This window comes from Pelophylax lessonae, assembly GCF_965119305.1.
Source record: "Pelophylax lessonae genome assembly, chromosome: 4".
NCBI lineage: Eukaryota > Metazoa > Chordata > Amphibia > Anura > Ranidae > Pelophylax > Pelophylax lessonae.
The window spans coordinates 574,266,655-574,284,635 of NC_138771.1; the positions used below are offsets into that span (position 1 = coordinate 574,266,655).

At 43.5% G+C, this 17,981-nt stretch overlaps 1 protein-coding gene across 4 annotated transcripts in view; it reads right to left on the reverse strand.

The window, feature by feature from the left end:
- Positions 1-17,981, reverse strand: part of TACC1 (transforming acidic coiled-coil containing protein 1) — a 184,773-nt gene that overhangs the window by 1,849 nt on the left and 164,943 nt on the right. For 3 of the 4 annotated variants that reach the window (XM_082255222.1, XM_082255220.1, XM_082255221.1), the window contains 6 exons: positions 15,993-16,085; positions 11,212-11,288; positions 9,960-10,003; positions 4,034-4,194; positions 3,843-3,949; positions 2,126-2,246 (listed from right to left, as the gene is read on the reverse strand). In XM_082255222.1, the coding sequence (XP_082111348.1) occupies positions 2,126-2,246; positions 3,843-3,949; positions 4,034-4,194; positions 9,960-10,003; positions 11,212-11,288; positions 15,993-16,085 (603 nt within the window). The remainder of the gene's footprint in view (positions 1-2,125; positions 2,247-3,842; positions 3,950-4,033; positions 4,195-9,959; positions 10,004-11,211; positions 11,289-15,992; positions 16,086-17,981) is intronic. The other variant, XM_082255223.1, reaches the window with a different exon arrangement.

Below are 17,981 nucleotides of genomic sequence, written 5' to 3' on the forward strand. Positions count from 1 at the left end.
TAAAGGCAGCAGTCCCAATACTTTTGGTAATATAGTTTATGTCAAATATGTCAAGCCTCAAAATTATTTGCACCTGTGGGTCAGCAAGAATCACCCCGAATTTAGGCGGTGTTTATCCAGTATATTTCTCCACCACTATTCATCATGATAAAAAATCTGGATAAAATCTGTGGTCCAAGTTGCATGTTTTCATATTTTTACGTACAGACACGAAAGGCACACAACAACGTTGGTCCCTTTTAAATGGTCCTACTCTAGGGAAGTAACAACACTGGAACATATATAAAAAATAAAAATTAGGAGGAAACTTACCTGGAGGCCATTTTAGAGCTTCTTCATCTTGCACAGGAGCAGTGTGTACACTGTAGTGTAAAGCATTCCGAAAGCCTTCAGCAAGCTACAAACCATTTTGTTGAAGTCTTTAAAGAAAACTTTATTTTGGGGAGAATCTTGGAATGATGACCATCACTCTAAACAAGCTACTCGGACTTCAGCAGGTTTTCAACAAGCTTTCAGTACTTCTGAAGCCTGCTAGAAGTTTGAATAAATTGACAGTCAGCACTTCCATTAGGATCTGCATGTAACATGCCCATGCTGGAGCTGAATGTTGTTTTTGAGACCTCATCAATGCTGCCGAAAGCTTTCTAAAAGCTTTTGCAAATGCTTGCTGTATACACTGCTGTCGTACAAGCTAAAGTCCATGTAAAGAAGACCTAAAACCAGTGTCACATGAGACACCAAAACAACTGAAAGATCTGGTAAGGAAGTGTGTGAGTACCAACTAAAGCAAATAGAAAACAGCAAGTAAGTAGATCATCAGCTTATAACATCTTCAGGGACAACATTAAAGAAACTCTTTGGGTGCCATTGATCAGAACACGAACTAGCACATGGAACCAGATTTTTATTTTAGAGAACAACAGATTAGCCTTCTAGATTTGTAAGAGTTTAATGATGTAACCAATGCATTGGCTGGCTTTTGCCATTTCTAAGAGATATGTGTCACATCACTGGTAGAGGCTGGTTGGTGTAGGTTTTAAGGCAACCAGTTTCTGGTATATGGTAACAAGACTGCTGAAGGCCAGGCACCATTTGGCGCAAGGCTGTACACATTTTCTCAACTTCTACCCAAGTCGAGATGAAGCCCAGGCCCCTTCAAGCATGAAGTGTTAGGCCTCATTGACACGGGACGTGCTACAGTGTATGCCCATGTAAGGGCCGTGTTTACCCACATAGGGATGCACAGGTCAGTGGTGTAGCTAGAACCTTTATGGCCCTGGTGCAAAAAACCATGAAGGGCCCCCCTGCTCTTGATACCCTTTACAGAGTTCTCCTTTACATTAGCATTCCCCTTACAGTGTGAGGAGGGGAACTCTGCCGGCCCTTGGTGTGAGGGGGGGGGCCTCTGAGGGCCCTTGGTGTAGAGGCGGGGGAACTCTGGAGGCCCTTGGTGTGAGGGCTGGGTGACTCTGCTAGCCCTCGGTGTCGGGGGGGGGGGGGGGACTCTGCCGTCCCTTGGTGTCGGGGGGGGGGGGGGACTCTGCCGGCCCTTGGTGTGAGGAGGATCTCTGCAGGCCCTGGTGTAACCCAGGTGGTCCGCTAGTTAGGTGATTTTGAAAGCGACTGCAAGAAGGGGGGGTTGCAGGCATGGGGCTCCCCACAGTAGCAGAACACCAGGACCCAGTCACAAGTGCAATTTTTGCGACCCTGATAGTTCCGCCACTGGTACACGTGTAGGCAGTCCCAATCATGGCACTTGGGACACAGCAGCTGCATGGATGTCAAGTTGAGAGCAGCGCCTTTGTCAGTGCAACTGCTGCATCCCGAATAATTGGAAAATGAATGCTAGGACTTCAGAGGGAAGTAGAGGATATGGGATTTGACAGATGAATGACCGGTTTGGGAATAATCACTGTAGAATTTATCACTTTAGGGAGGGGCTACAAATCCATACATTTATCCTGGGCCTAGGACCTACAGGCATTGCATTGTTGTTACCCAGAAAATATTTTAGGCCAGGGCAAGTTCATTTTAAACATTTCAGAGGAAATTCACCAGATATGCTGCAATTTTGCAGTTAGCTCAAAAACATCTATAAATTGACAGGAGATCTGAAAGCACCCACCTTCTGCTGCAGTGCTCTTTCCAGGGACTCCACTTTCATCTGCTCCTTTCTCAAACTAGCTGACAGCGCTGCACCCTCTGAACTGGCCTTGCTCCGCACCTGGGCAATATCCTCATTGGCTCTGTGACAATAAAATAATATGAAATGCAGCTTTCTGCATCAGAATCTCGGAAGATCTTTTTTTTTGGTAAAGACGTTTCATTGTGTACAAAGTAGAAGGAAGCATATCTATGCAAACCACATAAAAGCAAAGACTGGGAAATCAGATGTGGCTCCTATTGCCACTTACGCCTGGTTCACACTAGAGTGATTTCAGATGCGATTTTAGTCACACAGAATTGCATGACAAGGGAAAAATCACATTGATTTCAATGGCGCCCGTTCACATCAATGCAAACTTTGTGCAGTGCAATTTTGGAAACGGTTCCTGTACTACTTTGGTGTGATTTGCCCCCATAGAATATGCAAACCACATGCAAAATGCAACCAAGTCCCAAAAAGTTGCACTAAAAGGTAACTCAAAGTTTGATTAAAATCCCACCGCACTAGTGTGAACCTTATCCTAATGTTGCTTTCTTAGTTACAAAGCACTCCCTGTGAGGACACTGCAGCAGCGTTGGTGCAAACATGACTGCACCATCATAGGCTGTGCTTTGTGTGTGGGAAAGCCTACACAAGGGTGGTAGAGGCAAGACACAGGCACTGGTGTCAATCACAATTGCAGCACTGGTGGTGTTGTGGTCAGAAGCTATAGTAACACACAAAACTATTACATAATTGATTATATGTCAAGCCTCAAATTATTTGCGCCTGTAAGTCAGCAAGAATCAGCCAAAATTTAAGCAAGCATATTTCTCCACCACAAGCCATTGTGATAAAATTTTTTTGGTGGTATTTGATCACCACTGCATTTCTTATTTTTAAATAAACGAAAAAAGACTGAGCATTTGAAAAGAAAATAATATTTTTTTACCTTTCTGTTAGAACACATATCCAATAAAAATAAAAAAACATTCCTCTTAAATTTAGGCCAGAATGTATTCTGCTACGTCAAAAAAAAAAAAAAAAAAACCCCAGTAAGTGTATACTGATTTCTTTGCCTGAAAATTATAGTGTCTACAAATGATGGTATATATACTGGGATTTTTTTTTTTTATACCACTAATGGCGTTGATCAGCGACTTATAGTGGGACTGTGATAGTGCGGCGGCCAATCTGACACCAACTTACACTGGGTAGGAACGGACTAGCTACAACTGACATCACCAGTGATACTAATACAGTGATCAGTGAGAATACTATACACTGTCAATGTACTAATGACACTGGCTGGGAAGGGGTTAACATCTCAGGTAATCAAGGGGTAACATGTGTCCCTAAAAAGTGTTAATATTTGCAATGCATGCTGCTTTTTTACTAACTCTTTGTTTCTAATCCCTATGCAGGGATAAGAAACAGAGATTGTTCCCTCTGTGCAGAGCCGTGTATGGATTGGCAATACAGGGTTCTGGGCTGTGATTGTACACAGTTGATCAGCAGGTCCAGGTCATGAATCATTGGCTGGGATCTGCTGGCAAACTCCTGGGGGGGGGGGGGGGGGGGCGCACGCCCTAAACCCAGACACAGCAACTACAATATTTGGTTTATATTTTTTTTGGGGGGGGGGGGGCTGTAATTGCCAAATCTTGCACTTATCAGTCTGCTCATTGGCTCTTACTTGTTCAGCTTTTCCTCTGCATGCATTTTCAGGGCCTGGTACCTCTGCTCCTCCTGCTTTACCCGGGCTAAGTAATCCTGTGCACATTTCTTTAGAGCCTCTTCATTCTGAAAATACCATAGAAATGGTCAACACAACAATCAGTTTGAAGCAGCAACCAGCTAGGATCTAGTATTATCAGGACATTATACCTTTTTGAAACCTTCTAGGACACCTTTAAGATTCTCATATCTTCTGAAGAGGTCAGACAGAGATCTCTCTACAGAGTTCAGATCGGCCAGGGCTTGTTCCTTCTCTCGAGTCACCTGTTGTAGACTCTTCTGTGCGGTCACACTGCTCCTCTGCTCATCCTCTGTTACAGAAACAATGGAGCTTAGATAGAACAATTTATACAACAGAACTCTGTACAAAAACTGTAGTCTAAAAGCTGGCCAAATATATTGGAAGGTATCTGAACATCAGGCAGATTAAGGTGGCTATACACATAACAATATGATCATTTGATAGAATAAACACTTTGATAAAACAATGGCAAAAGAAGAGACTGCATGCTTAAAGTGGTTGTAAACCTCAGACATGAAATATGAACAAAGTATATCCCTCTATAGTGTGAACTTGTCTCATTCCAGAGCATTAAGTGTAAGTTCTATCTGCTGCTTCAATCCTCTGCTATCAGCATGAGTCACTTCTGACAAGTTTTCTTAACACCAAGAGAAAAAAGGTGACATGTGAGGGATCTCCAACTGACAGCCCCAGCTCTGTCTCTGTGTGCTGTGTTTAGGGGGGTGTGTCCCTTCCCTCCAATGAGCTGTCAGAGCTCTCCTCAATGAGCTCTGCAGAGTGTAACTTCAGCTCTCCACCTCCTGCTTTTCAGAGCTGAGAAAAGCTGTATAAATTATTGGACTTTGAACCTATGTAGAGGAGAAAGAATGCAGATAAACAGATACAACTTATGTAAGAGGGTTTGTTTAGTCTTTGTGTATCACCTGAGGATAGTCACTTCACTGGGTATATGTAAGGGTATACAACCTCTTTAAACTTTCTGCTGTTTACACCACTAGACACCAAAATTATTTCCAAAAAATGGAAGTCTGCTGGAAAACAAATGCTTTCCAGAGTATTGGTCTCTTGTGTCCCCTACCCTACAATGCTCATTGGTTGCTGCAGACCTCCATGTCAATACTGTGTCCTATAGACATATGAAAGTCAGCACTATAGGCTGTTGTGGGGGACCAAGGAGAATGACAATCCTGAAAGTGCCACTTTCCCAGTGGATTCCTCTTGAGAGTATAGCAGGGCTGTGAGAAAGTGTTTGCAGTTATGCCCGTTTCTATTTTTTTTTTTAATATAACTAGCAAAACTGTATCTATTCTGGAATGAAAAAGGTTGGGGGGATATAAAAAAAATGTTAAAAAGGATAAGTTAACCTTTTCAGAAAAAATAATAAATGCACATTTCTGTTGCAGGTAAAAAAAAATGGATTTTTGTAAAATCTTACCGTAAAATCCTTTTCTCTTAGCTCATTGACAGACGTAGTCCTCGGTGATACAGCACCTTCGGGTTATGTTGCCTCCACAGGAGCAGGACTAGACAGGAAATAAAAATGCTCTGGCCACACCCCAGGGGCAGTCCCCGAGGGTATATCCTCTCTCTCTCCGCCACAGCAAATCAGTTATGTCACAAAAGCAGTGCTTAGAGAATTTAACCCAACCCAACTCAAAAACAGAGGGGCAGGGACTACGTCTGTCAATGAGCTAAGAGAAAAGGATTTTACGGTAAGATTTTACAAAAATCCATTTTTCTCTATCGCTCATTGACAGACGTAGTCCTCGGTGATACAGCACCTTCGGGAAGTCCCAGAGCAGTATCACAAATGAGGGGTGGGAAAATGGAAATCAAATTCCAATCTAGAAGGCCCAACCGGTGCCAACTAGAAGTTTACAATGCTCATCCTTAATGATGAGACTCAACAAAAATAAATTTTTCAAACAGAAAAAAACCCTCGAGGTAGACCACCGGTCTCCTCAAATTGCGGCCTGCAAAACCTTGCGGCCAAATGAGGCATCCGCCGATGCCATCACATCAATTTTATAGAATTTTGTAAAGGTATGTACCGACGACCAGGTGGCCGCCTTACATACCTGGACCACTGACGCCTGATGGCGAAAGGTCCAGGAAGTACTGAGCGCTCGAGTGGAGTGCGCCCTAACAGGGAACGGAGGACTCTGACCCTTAATAGAATAAGCCTGTACCACCGTCTGTCTAATCCATTTGGCAATGGTCGCGGCAGATGCAGGCAACCCCTTTCTGGGGCCATCCGTGATCACAAAAAGTGAATCCGTCTTACGGAATGATTCCGTAGCTTTCAGGTATACCTTGATTGCCCGAACCACATCCAAGGAATGCAACGCATGTTCCCGATGATGATTGGGCTGAGGACACAAGGAAGGTAGTACAATATCTTCATTCAGATGAAAATCTGAAACCACCTTAGGAAGAAAGGATGGCTTAGGATGAAGTACTACCTTATCCCTATGAATCACTAGGTATGGGGACTGGCATGATAATGCAGCCAGTTCTGACACCCTGCGAGCAGAAGTGATAGCCACCAAGAAGGCCACCTTCTGGGATAAAGTAAGCAAGGGAATCTCCCTGATGTTTTCAAAGGGAGGTTTCTGTAGAACCGACAAAACTAAATTAAGATCCCAGGGCGGTAAGGGCGCGCGGACTGGTGGAGCCAGGTGCCGCACCCCCTGGATGAAATTCCGCACCAAGGACTTGGTAGCTAAAGGTTTCTGAAAGAAGATTGCTAATGCTGAAACTTGACCCTTGATGGTGCTCAAGGCTAGTTTCTGCTCAACCCCTTTTTGCAAAAAAGCCAATATTCGAGTCACCGAATAGGTACGTGGAGGAAATCCTAAAGATTCGCACCACGCAATATAAGTCTTCCATGTGTGATAATAGACCTTGCTGGAAGTCGCTTTCCTTGCTTTAATAAGGGTAGGAATGACTGAAGCTGACAACCCTCTGTCCTTCAGTACTTGGGTCTCAATGGCCAGGCCATTAAAACCAGCGACTGTAAAGCACGATGGTAAATTGGTCCTTGAGACCAAAGACATTCCCTGAGACGAAGTTCCCACGGAACGTCTGCGACTAGCATGTCCAAGTCGGCCAGGCCGGCTTGACGAGGCCAGCCTAGAATTTCTAGCACCACTGGTGCTGACTGGATCTGAACCAGGCGTCCCTAGAGCTATCTGGCCCCGACCATCCGAGAAAGCCTGGTCGTTTTCTGTTCCCACACATTTATCAGATACCTGATTCCTATCAGGAAGGGTGATCTTTTCTGGTTGAACCTCAGGGACCGAAGTCACCCGGCTAGAGGCTTCTTGGTCTGTCTGGTCAACCAGATCCGATTCCTGTGGAGAATAGAGACTAATCTTAGGAAAAGGTAAAGGAAAAGATCTATTCAGGGAACGGTGACTACCGCTCCCTGTAGTCCTTAAATGTTGGAAGGGAAGAATCGCACCGGTAGTGGTAGTCGATGCTCGATCTAATATCCTGAATACCGGTGAAAACGTCCCCCCACCCTCAACCCGGGTGGGGGCGCACCTTCAGGCTGTGTAATCCTTTGCTTCGGGTTTGGCTGAGTCGGTCCTCCGTTTGTCCGACCAGCCTTTCTTGAACCCTCCTGGAGGAGTCTTGCCTTTCCCGCTTGTTCCAGCCGGGCGTACGTACCCTTTATGGGCGGTAAAGAAAGGTCCTCGCTTGTTGCGAGGTCCCTTAGCTTTAGCAGCCTGTGGCAAAAAAGTGCTCTTGCCCCCAGTGGCATCCTTAATAATTTCATCTAGGGAGGCCCCAAATAGACGATTCCCCTGAAAGGGGAGATTCGTCAAGGTCTTTTTGGAACCTAGGTCAGCTGACCAGCATTTTAACCACAGCACACGTCTGAGGATTACCGCTGACATAGATGCATGCCCTAATAGGGGAGTAGTGTCCAAGGCTGCGTCACAGATAAACTGTAGCCCTTGTATAATCTGTTCCATCAAATCAGATGTTTCCTGGGGAATATCTTTTCCCCTAAGGTCTTGGCGTACCAATCTCGCCCATTCCGTAAGTGTCTGGGAAACTAGACCAATAACAATTACTGGTCTAAATGCTGACCCTATCAGAGAGAAGATAGTGCGGGACTCTGCTTCCATCTTCCGATCCACCGGATCCTTAAAGGACGAAGTGTCCTCCACTGGGATAACCGTGGCTTTATTCAGCCTGGAAATAGGTGGATCCACTACTTGTGGTACCGTCCATTTCTTAATGAAGGATTCCTCAAATGGATAGCGTCTAGCAATACGCTTGGAAATCGTAAAGGTACGCTTAGAATGCTTCCATTCTCCTTTAATTTTATTACCAAAACACTTGGGTACAGGAAAAACCTTCACCGTTTTGATGGGCTTGTTAGTACCAAAGGGAATCTCTGTTTCAGTTGCCTCTGCCGGTAAAACCTCAAGTCTTAAGGTTTCCCGCACTGCTTTTGTGACATAACTGATTTGCTGTGGCGGAGAGAGAGAGGATATACCCTCGGGGACTGCCCCTGGGGTGTGGCCAGAGCATTTTTATTTCCTGTCTAGTCCTGCTCCTGTGGAGGCAACATAACCCGAAGGTGCTGTATCACCGAGGACTACGTCTGTCAATGAGCGATAGAGAAATGTGCATTTATTATTTTATGTTGCAGGAGCCTGGAAAGCATTGCACCAGCGATCGGCAGATGGTGGCATGCAGGTCTCCTGCAGACCTGTCAGTGTATCTGCTTCCTCGTAGGTGGAAGCCGGTACATGTTGACAGGAAGAATGAATCAACTACCACAGTGCTCACAGCGCCGTGGTAGTTACCGTAATTGAAAACAAGCCGACAGACGCAAAGGCTGCCGGACCTTGTAGTTTTCCATTCACAGAGCACTGCGAATGAGTGACGTGGACGGGTGGGCGGAGCCCAGCATGGCCACGCTTTGAAAAAGATTTAGCGGGTGGAGAAGAACCCCCATTGGCTGGAGGGTGAGGTGCGGGGGCCGGTGCATTTATAACATGTTACACCCCGAATATTGGTGTAACATGTTATGAAAGGCGAACTTTTCCTTTAATATATGTAGGAGGGGAGTGCAGAATTCTCAATTCGTTTGATGACCTAATGAATATCTTTGGAAAGTATTTTGACAATCCTTTTTGCTTTTAACATTCGATTTTGGAATGAATGGACTTTTCCGTATAAAAACCACATACACTGTTTGAAATTCATTCGTTCAAGAAAAATGTTACACCCTGCTCCTTCAAATTTTTGCGGTTACTGTGGTCAAAAATGAACATTAATTTGACTCCACTAACGATTAGAAAAACAAAACAAATGTTCTTATCATTAGAATAAAATTCCACTAGTGTATGGACAGCTGTAGACAGAGAAAAGTATATGTTGAAGGGGGGACAAAGAGGAAAGACCAATGGATGTAGGCACTGGAAATGGGGTCTCTCTGGGGAAAGACCAATCTGTGCTGGAGATGTGATGTCATTGTGGCAGCATGAGGAAGGGACTAAATTAATGTAGAGAAATGGCCAAGTGAACTTAAAAATGATACAATACAGAATGGTAGTGTCATGCAAATGAAATTGGCAAAAAATCGTTCCCCAGAAACAGGGCTGTCTTTAATATTGATTGAACCCTGGGCAAATATTTTCTAGGGCCCTCCCAAAACCACTTATTAACTATTTAGAGGCAGTATGGGTTCAAGGGGCAGCTGCTTTGGGCCCCACAACAATGACTGGACCCAGGGCAGCTGCCCCTTTTGCCCTGTGTTAAAGATGGCCCTGCCCAGAAAAGTTAGTATTACCACCCAAAGACTTTTCAGAATTCAACATTTTCAAACTTTCCAGCTCAAGATGCAATTGGCTAAATAGGTAGAGAATAAGAAATCGGGGCAAAAAAAAATTTAGCGTGCGAATAAAAAAAGGACACAAAATTTAATGTTCAACCCTTTAGCAGGCCGCCCTTGGGGTCACCCTTTGCAGATACCACGAAGATCCATTCTGTTCTGTTATACAGTAAGATAATCAGCATTAAAAGACATCTTACCGATCATCTGTGCGATGGTTTTCTCATACTCTGCAACAATCCTCCTACAAGATAAGGGAAATAAAGATAACACAATGTATTAGCAAGGCTTATTCCATAGCAGTACATAGTGTGAACATTATGGATGCAATTACTCATATCAATCCAGACTAGATGCCACTCTTTGCATTTCATGCTTGGAGTTAGAGCTAAGCCCAGAGTTCCTAACCCTTTTTTACAGTTGTGCCTATACCCTCTTCCCTAGGCTGTCAAAGTGATAATCATCACCAGTCCTACAAGATACCACTATGACTTCAAAGTATGCCACCAGCTTGGTTTCTTCTATAGATGGCTAAAAACAGAACTAGGCAGGAGAACACACCGTGGTCAGGTCTCTAGCTGTGCTGGGAACCCAGCCTGCTCCCCCCCCCCCCCCACAAATCATCAGACTTGTCCTGACTCAGCCCTCTGCACAGCCATTAACTAGGAAGACCAGTGTTCTGATGTTTCTCCTCCCCTTAGCTCTTATGCAGCAGAAAACAGAGGCTATGTGATCACTTAAAAAAAAAAAAAAAATGGGGAAAAAAAAGGTATTTATAATGTTTTTATATTTATACACAAATTCTTTGCCTTTCATTTCTATTAAACTGAACTGGTTATTTCACAAGGTGAGGGTTTACATATACTTTAATTATTCAGGGATCCAGTCCTATACAGCTACCATTAAGCTCCAGTAAATCATATCAAAACTGTAATATATACTGCCGCTTACTAGCCTTTGAATGTGGTGGTTACATTATTTTTATTTTTTTTCAGACAATTAACATTTTTAGCAAGTACAGAAAATACTGATCTTCCCAGAAATGCAGCGTCCCCGTCACTTTGTGTCTTTCCTGTGTACACTACTAATCCCATCAGATTAAGATGGTAGACAGGTTTGACAACTATGGCTCCCTCCAAAGACACAGTGGTGAAATGAGTGTAAACATGGGACCACTTATGATTTCATTATACAATATATATTTTTCTGTTTGTGTGATAATAACCCATTTCAATAAAACATTGTGAAAAAAAAAAAATGACCAGGTTAAAATAAAGGAAAAAAAACAAATGCATTCATCACAAATCAAGGAATGGTAAACTGCAATATTACATTTTTGGCTTTGTCTTTAGATATGCTTTTAGCAAATTTAGACAAAACAAACATGTAGGTGAGCCATAAATTCTCATATATGTATACAATAAAGTACAATGGAAAAGCCAGGCTGCATACCTCATTTCCAGCACCTCTGCATGACTCTGCTCATAGCGGGCCTGCCAGTCCTTCACTTCCATCTCCTTCATTATAATCTTTAGATTAAATGCAGTAAAGAAAATGTTAGCTCTGGCTTGCAGATCATGGAGTTAATTTATCACTGGAAGAATAGGAATCAATTGTGTTGCCTACAGTAACCAATCAGATGCCAGCTTTCAAAGTTTTAGGTTACATAAGATCTACACTTATTTAATTAAACTGCATGTTTTTTCCCCCCATGTCCCAACAGAGAGATTCTCCTTCACTTCCAGAGGCAAAACAGGAAGGGAGAGGAAATGTCTATAAACTAAGTGAATTTCCCCTATTAAGCAATTGTCATTGAAACCTATGTTCCCATTGGAAGGTTTCCCTTTACTTCTTGTACCTATGACATCTCTAAAATATTGGAGTTCCCATCTGTACCAAAGACAATCTTTACCAGGACAAATACAGAGGGTAAATTTGCTCAACAACCCTTGCCCAGAGATAGATTCTGGTTATTCTGCCCAGCACTGAAATTAATCATGTACGCCAGGCATCCCTAATTGGCAGACCTTGGCCTGGATCCAGGCCAAGTCACTGTCCCATCAAGACCACAGCCGTCGCCACTCAGAAGCCGGTTCTTTCTCCCACCCTCTGTGTCTGTCATTTTCACAGCACAGTGGAGGGCGGGGGGCACATCCCAACTGGATGGAGGGTGGGGGGCACATCACAACTGGATGGAGGGAGGGGGGCACATCACAACTGGATGGAGGGTGGGGGGCACATCACAACTGGATGGAGGGCGGGAGCAGGAGCTGTCAATGTTAAAGTGGAAGTTTAGCCAAAACTAACACTGAGCCTACCCTTTGCCAGATTCTACAATAGAGAAATTCCCCTTGGGGTGGGACTTTTAAGGCACGTAGATGTGCAAGAAAAAAATATAATAATAATTGATTTATTGAAAATAGTAACATATACACATTTTTAAAAAAATGTGGCAAGCTTGATACAATTCATACAGTCAACAGACAAGAAGATACCGCTGCATTGAAGGTATATGCCCGACGCGTTTCAAAGACAATGGTCAAAACTCCTTCTTCAGGGGCAACCTTAAAATAGCGGTAGAGTCTGCCGTATGGCTGTTTAGAGTGTATGCCTGCCAGTAGTAATAAAAACAGATGGCTGGGTAGGTCTCATCGCTGCATTGGGGTACTTCGTTGGAGAAAGTAAGCAATTTAGGAAGTAAGGATATTCTTGTGAACACCTTCCAATTGTGTGTGCCCATCAGCTGAGAAGCTGACTGGGGACAGCTGAAACCCAAAAGAAATGGGAAATCATGTTAGTCTGATGGGCTGATGTAAAGTTGTGCAGCGAGCGTCCACCTTCAGCAAGTGAATGTTGCCAGATTCTAAACCTTATCTTTCTAACCCAGTAAAGAAGGGATTGCTATTCTTCTGTATTCAGCAGCCGATCTGGTCCGGTCCCACGCTGAGCTGTCAGCACCGGCTTCAGTGTGTGGGAGTGTGCAGGAGAGGCAGCCGAAAATGGAGGCCCCATAGTAACTGTGTGGGTGACATCACTTCCCAAGCATTTCCCAGTCGTTGTCGGCTGTCTCTTTCTACACAGCAGCCATCACTGGAGATCAGATCAGATCCAGAAAATGTAAGTATAGCGATTTTTTTCTTTACAGGGATTAAGTATAGATTAAGTTTATAGATTAAGTTTAGAATGTTGCTGACAATAGGTTTAGTGTTGAGCTTCCACTTTTTAAGTTAACCGGCAGGTAATTGGCTACTCAGACACAGGGTGGTCCTAGCAACCAATCACGTGCTAATAAAGTTGGCTCGAGCAGCTCCCATCCTCTGCTGAGCCCCAATGAGGTAGGAGAGTGAAGGGACTATAACACAGCTGTAAAGGATGGCTATGGGGCCCAATGATCTGTAGTTAGGCTTCTAGCTTGGATTACTGAACCTAGCACGTAGTTCCTTCATGGTATACTGTAGGTGAACAGTTTTACCCGGATGCTGCAGGCAACACAGATATCTCCCTAATTTTCTTCCAATTGTAACCAGTAACCTTACAGATAACAGAAACAAGATTTTTAAACTGAAAGGAGTAAACAGCGAGCGTCATGAATATATAAATGGGTAACAGACAATTCAACTAAAATGGGTTAAAGCATTTGTGAGAGAAGCAATAATGACAAATGTAGCAATTATCACAACAGGTGAAACACGGCAATGATGAAGAGCAATTATGTAAGATTTAGGTTGGTGGCATGTGGGCGGATTTTCATCCAGAGCTTTATGGCCAGCTGATAACCCAAACCCATCCTTAGTGAAAGCAGTAAATGTTTATTGAGGAGGGGCACATACTTTATCATGATTACATGTATTTAGCAACATTCAGTCCAGGAGCAGGAGTGTGCAAACTCTTCTACATGGGAGGCCACAGCGTGCTCAGGGTGTCCAAACATTGGCCCTACAGCTGTTCAGGAACTACATTTTCCACCATGCCTAGTCATGTCTGTGAATGTCAGAGTTACAATGCCTCATGGGCATAGGTGTGCGCAGCCTATGGCATTAGGGTGTGCACCCCAAAGCTCAAACACATATGTGTTTGTGCATGTGTATATATACTGACAGTGTCCGTAGGCAGAGATTGGTGTCAGTAGGGCAGTGGATGGTGACCGTAGTTTTTTTATTCATTTTTTAAATTATTTTTTAGTTTTATTTATTTTTATTTATTTTTTTTTTACAATATTTTTAGGGTCTAAACAGGGGGAATCTGCACCACATAGGATGATTAGGGTGTGCCCAGGCACACCTGGCACACCCTGTGCGCACGCCTATGCTCATGGGATGTGTAATCCCGCAACAGCTGGAGGGCCGTAGTTTGGACACCCAAAACACTGTGCTGTTTTCTGGGACCTGAGCTGTAAACTGACAATTGGTTTCCCACACAACAAATTAGTTTCTTAGTAACAACCTCCATCAATTCCAAAGGGCTAGAGACCACAAAAATGTGTTGTGGTTTCCCATCTGAGGTCTTGAGCTAAGTATCAGCTCCTGATAACAGTTGCCATGTAGAGAAGATCTTTTGCTCATTCCTCCGCTAACAGAAATGAGAACACACCCAGGAAAGGTTGTGGGCAGTTTAAATTCAACAGAAAAACAATCTCAGCAGATTATGTGTACAAGAATATCCTGAGTCCTAGATAAAGTTCTGGCTGAAAAAGCCCATGTTTCACCACCCATATAGATGAAGATTTTTGGATATCTTACAGAATCTGACTTTGGAAACTGCAGAAGAGGGGTATTACCATTAACCACTTAAGCCCCGGAAGATTTTACCCCCTTCCTGACCAGGGCCTATTTTGCGATTCGGCACTGCGTGACTTTAATGGACAATTGCGCGGTCGTGCGACGCTGTACCCAAATGAAATTGACGTCCTTTTTTTCCCCACAAACAGAGCTTTCTTTTGGTGGTATTTGATCACCTGAGCGATTTTTTGATCATGCGCTATAAACAAAAAAAGAGCGACAATTTTGCAAAAATAACAATATTTTTCACATTTTTTATATGAAATTCCCGAAAAAAAAAATGTAAAAATCAAAATTTTTTAACATTTTAGGCCAATTTGTTTTATGCTACATATGTTTGGTAAAAAAAAAAAAAAAAAATCGCAAAAAGCGTATTTTGATTGGTTTGCGCAAAAGTTATTGCGTTTACAAGGGAAAGATTTTTGTAATTTTTATTGTTTTTTTTTTTTTTAATGAGTAATGGCGGTGATCTGCAATTTTCTTTGCGGGACTGCGACATTGCGACGGACAGATCGGACCCTTGACTGACATTTTTGGGGGTACCATTGACATTACTGCAGTAATCAGTGCTATACATATGCACTGTTACTGTAAAAATTACACTGGCAGGGAAAGGGTTAACTTTATTGCAGAAGGAGGGGTTAAGTGTGTCCCTAGGGGCGTGCTTCTACCTGTGATTGGATGTGGCTTTTCATGTAACAGCAGAGATCTACGGTCCTACATAGCAGGACCGTATGATCTCTGCTGTTACACAGGGGAGAATGACAGGTGGCTTTGTTTACATTAGCCGCCTGCCTTTCTCTCGGTGTAACCGACGATCGCGAGTGAGCGGCGGACATTGGGTCTGCCGCTCACACACGCGGGGGGGTCCGTGAGCGAGCGGGAGCGCGCCTCCAGCGGCGCGCGATTGCTCCCTGGAGCCTCACAGGCTAGCGACGTAGTACTACGTCACTTTGCCAGTGAGAGGCTGACTGCCGACGTAGATAGTAGTTAGGCAGTCGGCAAGTGGTTAAAAAACGTTAATAGCCTTTTTTAAAATAATTCAATGGGTCAGGATGTTGGCGGGACTCCAGGAGTGAGATTTTCTAACTACAAGTGTCTCGCTACTTTTGCTGTCTTAATTACAGTCAAGGAAAACAAAATGACAGATCCAACAGCGTGAGAGCATCCTTATTGTGCGGACATCTCTAATGGAAATCCCAAGGAGAAATAAGGTGGGTAGTTGGATTTCCAGATATCCGTTTTTGGTGGATCCAATTTTATGGCCACCTCCACCTTCCCAAACACAAAACATTATTGCAAACTGATTTCCATAAAGAGAGCACGGACTTTTGACACAATAATAATTCTGCACATCTAATAATGAAAGCAAAGATGTTGTTGTATGGATGGACACTCATGGTTACTATGCATGGACAACTAGGACAACCGTAACAGCCCAAGACATAGCTTTACCTCCTCTCTAATAAGAGCGAGTACAGCTGCCCGATCTCTCAGATAGTTGGCATCCACAGGGTTCTGACTCTCTAAGCTGACCGAGCTGCTTCTCTGCAGAGACATAAGAGTCCCATTTCACTCCCTCTACTCATAGAACTCAAGATTAGAACTTACGGATGGACCGGTCCTTGGGTGCTAGAGGTAAAAGGCTTTAAAGTGGATCCTTGGGCACATTTCTGATAAAAAGCCGAGTGAGAACAACAACAGGGAAGATTCAACCGGGCTGACCAGCTATGGAAAACCATTGTCTGGGCACCAGGGGCCACACATATACCCAATCTCCAAGTGGCTCATATAAATCATAAAAAGGAATGGCTCCAGGACATGTTCTCATGGATCTCATGTTAGTCATTAATCACAGTTTGTAATGACTGTACAGATATTTCAGGTATGGGCTGGAAGAGATTTGATGGACCCAGGCAATAAGATCTCCCTGCTATTATGCATTTCTGCTCATTTTGAGTCTAAAATTAGGTAAGGGAGCAGAAGAACTGTACTATACTTCACAATGACAGGAGAAAGGGGAGACAGACTGCAGACAGATCCCTGAGGATGTAAGAAACAAAGGGTTTAATTTGAAGTGTTTGTAAACCTCAGATATTTAATATGAAGAAAGCATATCCCTCTACAGTGTGTCCTTGTCTCATTTAAAAGCACCAAGTGTCATTTCTAGCTGCTGCTTCATCCCTCTGCTAACAGCATGAATCACTTGGCAATTTCTCCTGACACCAAGAGAAATAAAGGTGACAAGGGAGGGATCCCCAGCTGAATGACAGCCTCAGCTCTGTTCCTGTGTGCTGTGTGGAGGGGGGGGGGGGGTGTCCCTTCCCTCCAATCAGCTCTCAAAGTTCTCTTCACTGAGCTCTGCAGAGTGTAACTTCAGCTCTCCACCTCCTGCTTTTCAGAGCGGAGAAAAGCTGTATAAATTCTTGGACTTTGAACCTCTGTAAAGGAGAAAGAATGCAGATAAACAGACACAACTTATGTAAGAGGGTTTGTTTAGTCTTTGTGTATCACCTGAGGATAGTCACTTCACTGGGTATATGTAAGGGTATACAACCTCTATAAAAACTTTCTGCTGTTTACACCACTAGACACCAAAATTATTTCCAAAAAATGGAAGTCTGCTGGAAAACAAATGCTTTCCAGAGTATTGGCCTCTTGTGTCCCCTACCCTACAATGCTCATTGGTTGCTGCGGACCTCCATGTCAATACTGTGTCCTATAGACATATGGAAGTCAGCACTATAGGCGTTTTTCTGAACTTTCAGACGAGCTTAAAAAATTCAGCACTTTGAAGGAATGTAGAGAAGAGAAGACTGCAGATAAACATGTACAACATATGTAGGAGGTTTTGTTTGATCTCTGTGTATCACCTCATGATAGTCTCTTCATTGGGTATTTGTGAGGGTTTACAACCATTTTAACACACTCCAAAACCTGAAAAATCACATATAGGTGGAGTTATAATATCCAGCTACACTGTCCAGAACAATTTATATTGCACAAATCACAGTATTATAAATAACATGTACAAATACACATTTATTTGGAAGGTCCAACAACTGGTGAGTATCGTGGTATAACCTACACCAAATGATTTGGACCAGTGCACAAAGCTAAGTCCATAAAGACATGGATGAGCGTGTTTTGGGTGGAGGAACTTGACTGGCCTGCATAGAGTCCTGACCTCAACCTGATAGAACACCTTTGGCATGAATTAGAGTGAAGACTGCAAACCAGGCCTTTTCGTCCAACATCGGTGCCTGACCTCACAAATAGGCTTCTGAAGGAATGGTCAAACATTCCCATAGACACACTCCTAAACCTTGTGGACAGCCTTCCCAGAAGAGTTGAAGCTGTTATAGCTGCAAAGGGTGGGCCAACTCAATATCGAACCCTACGGACTAAGAGTGGGGTGCTATTAAAGTGCATGTGTGTGTAAAG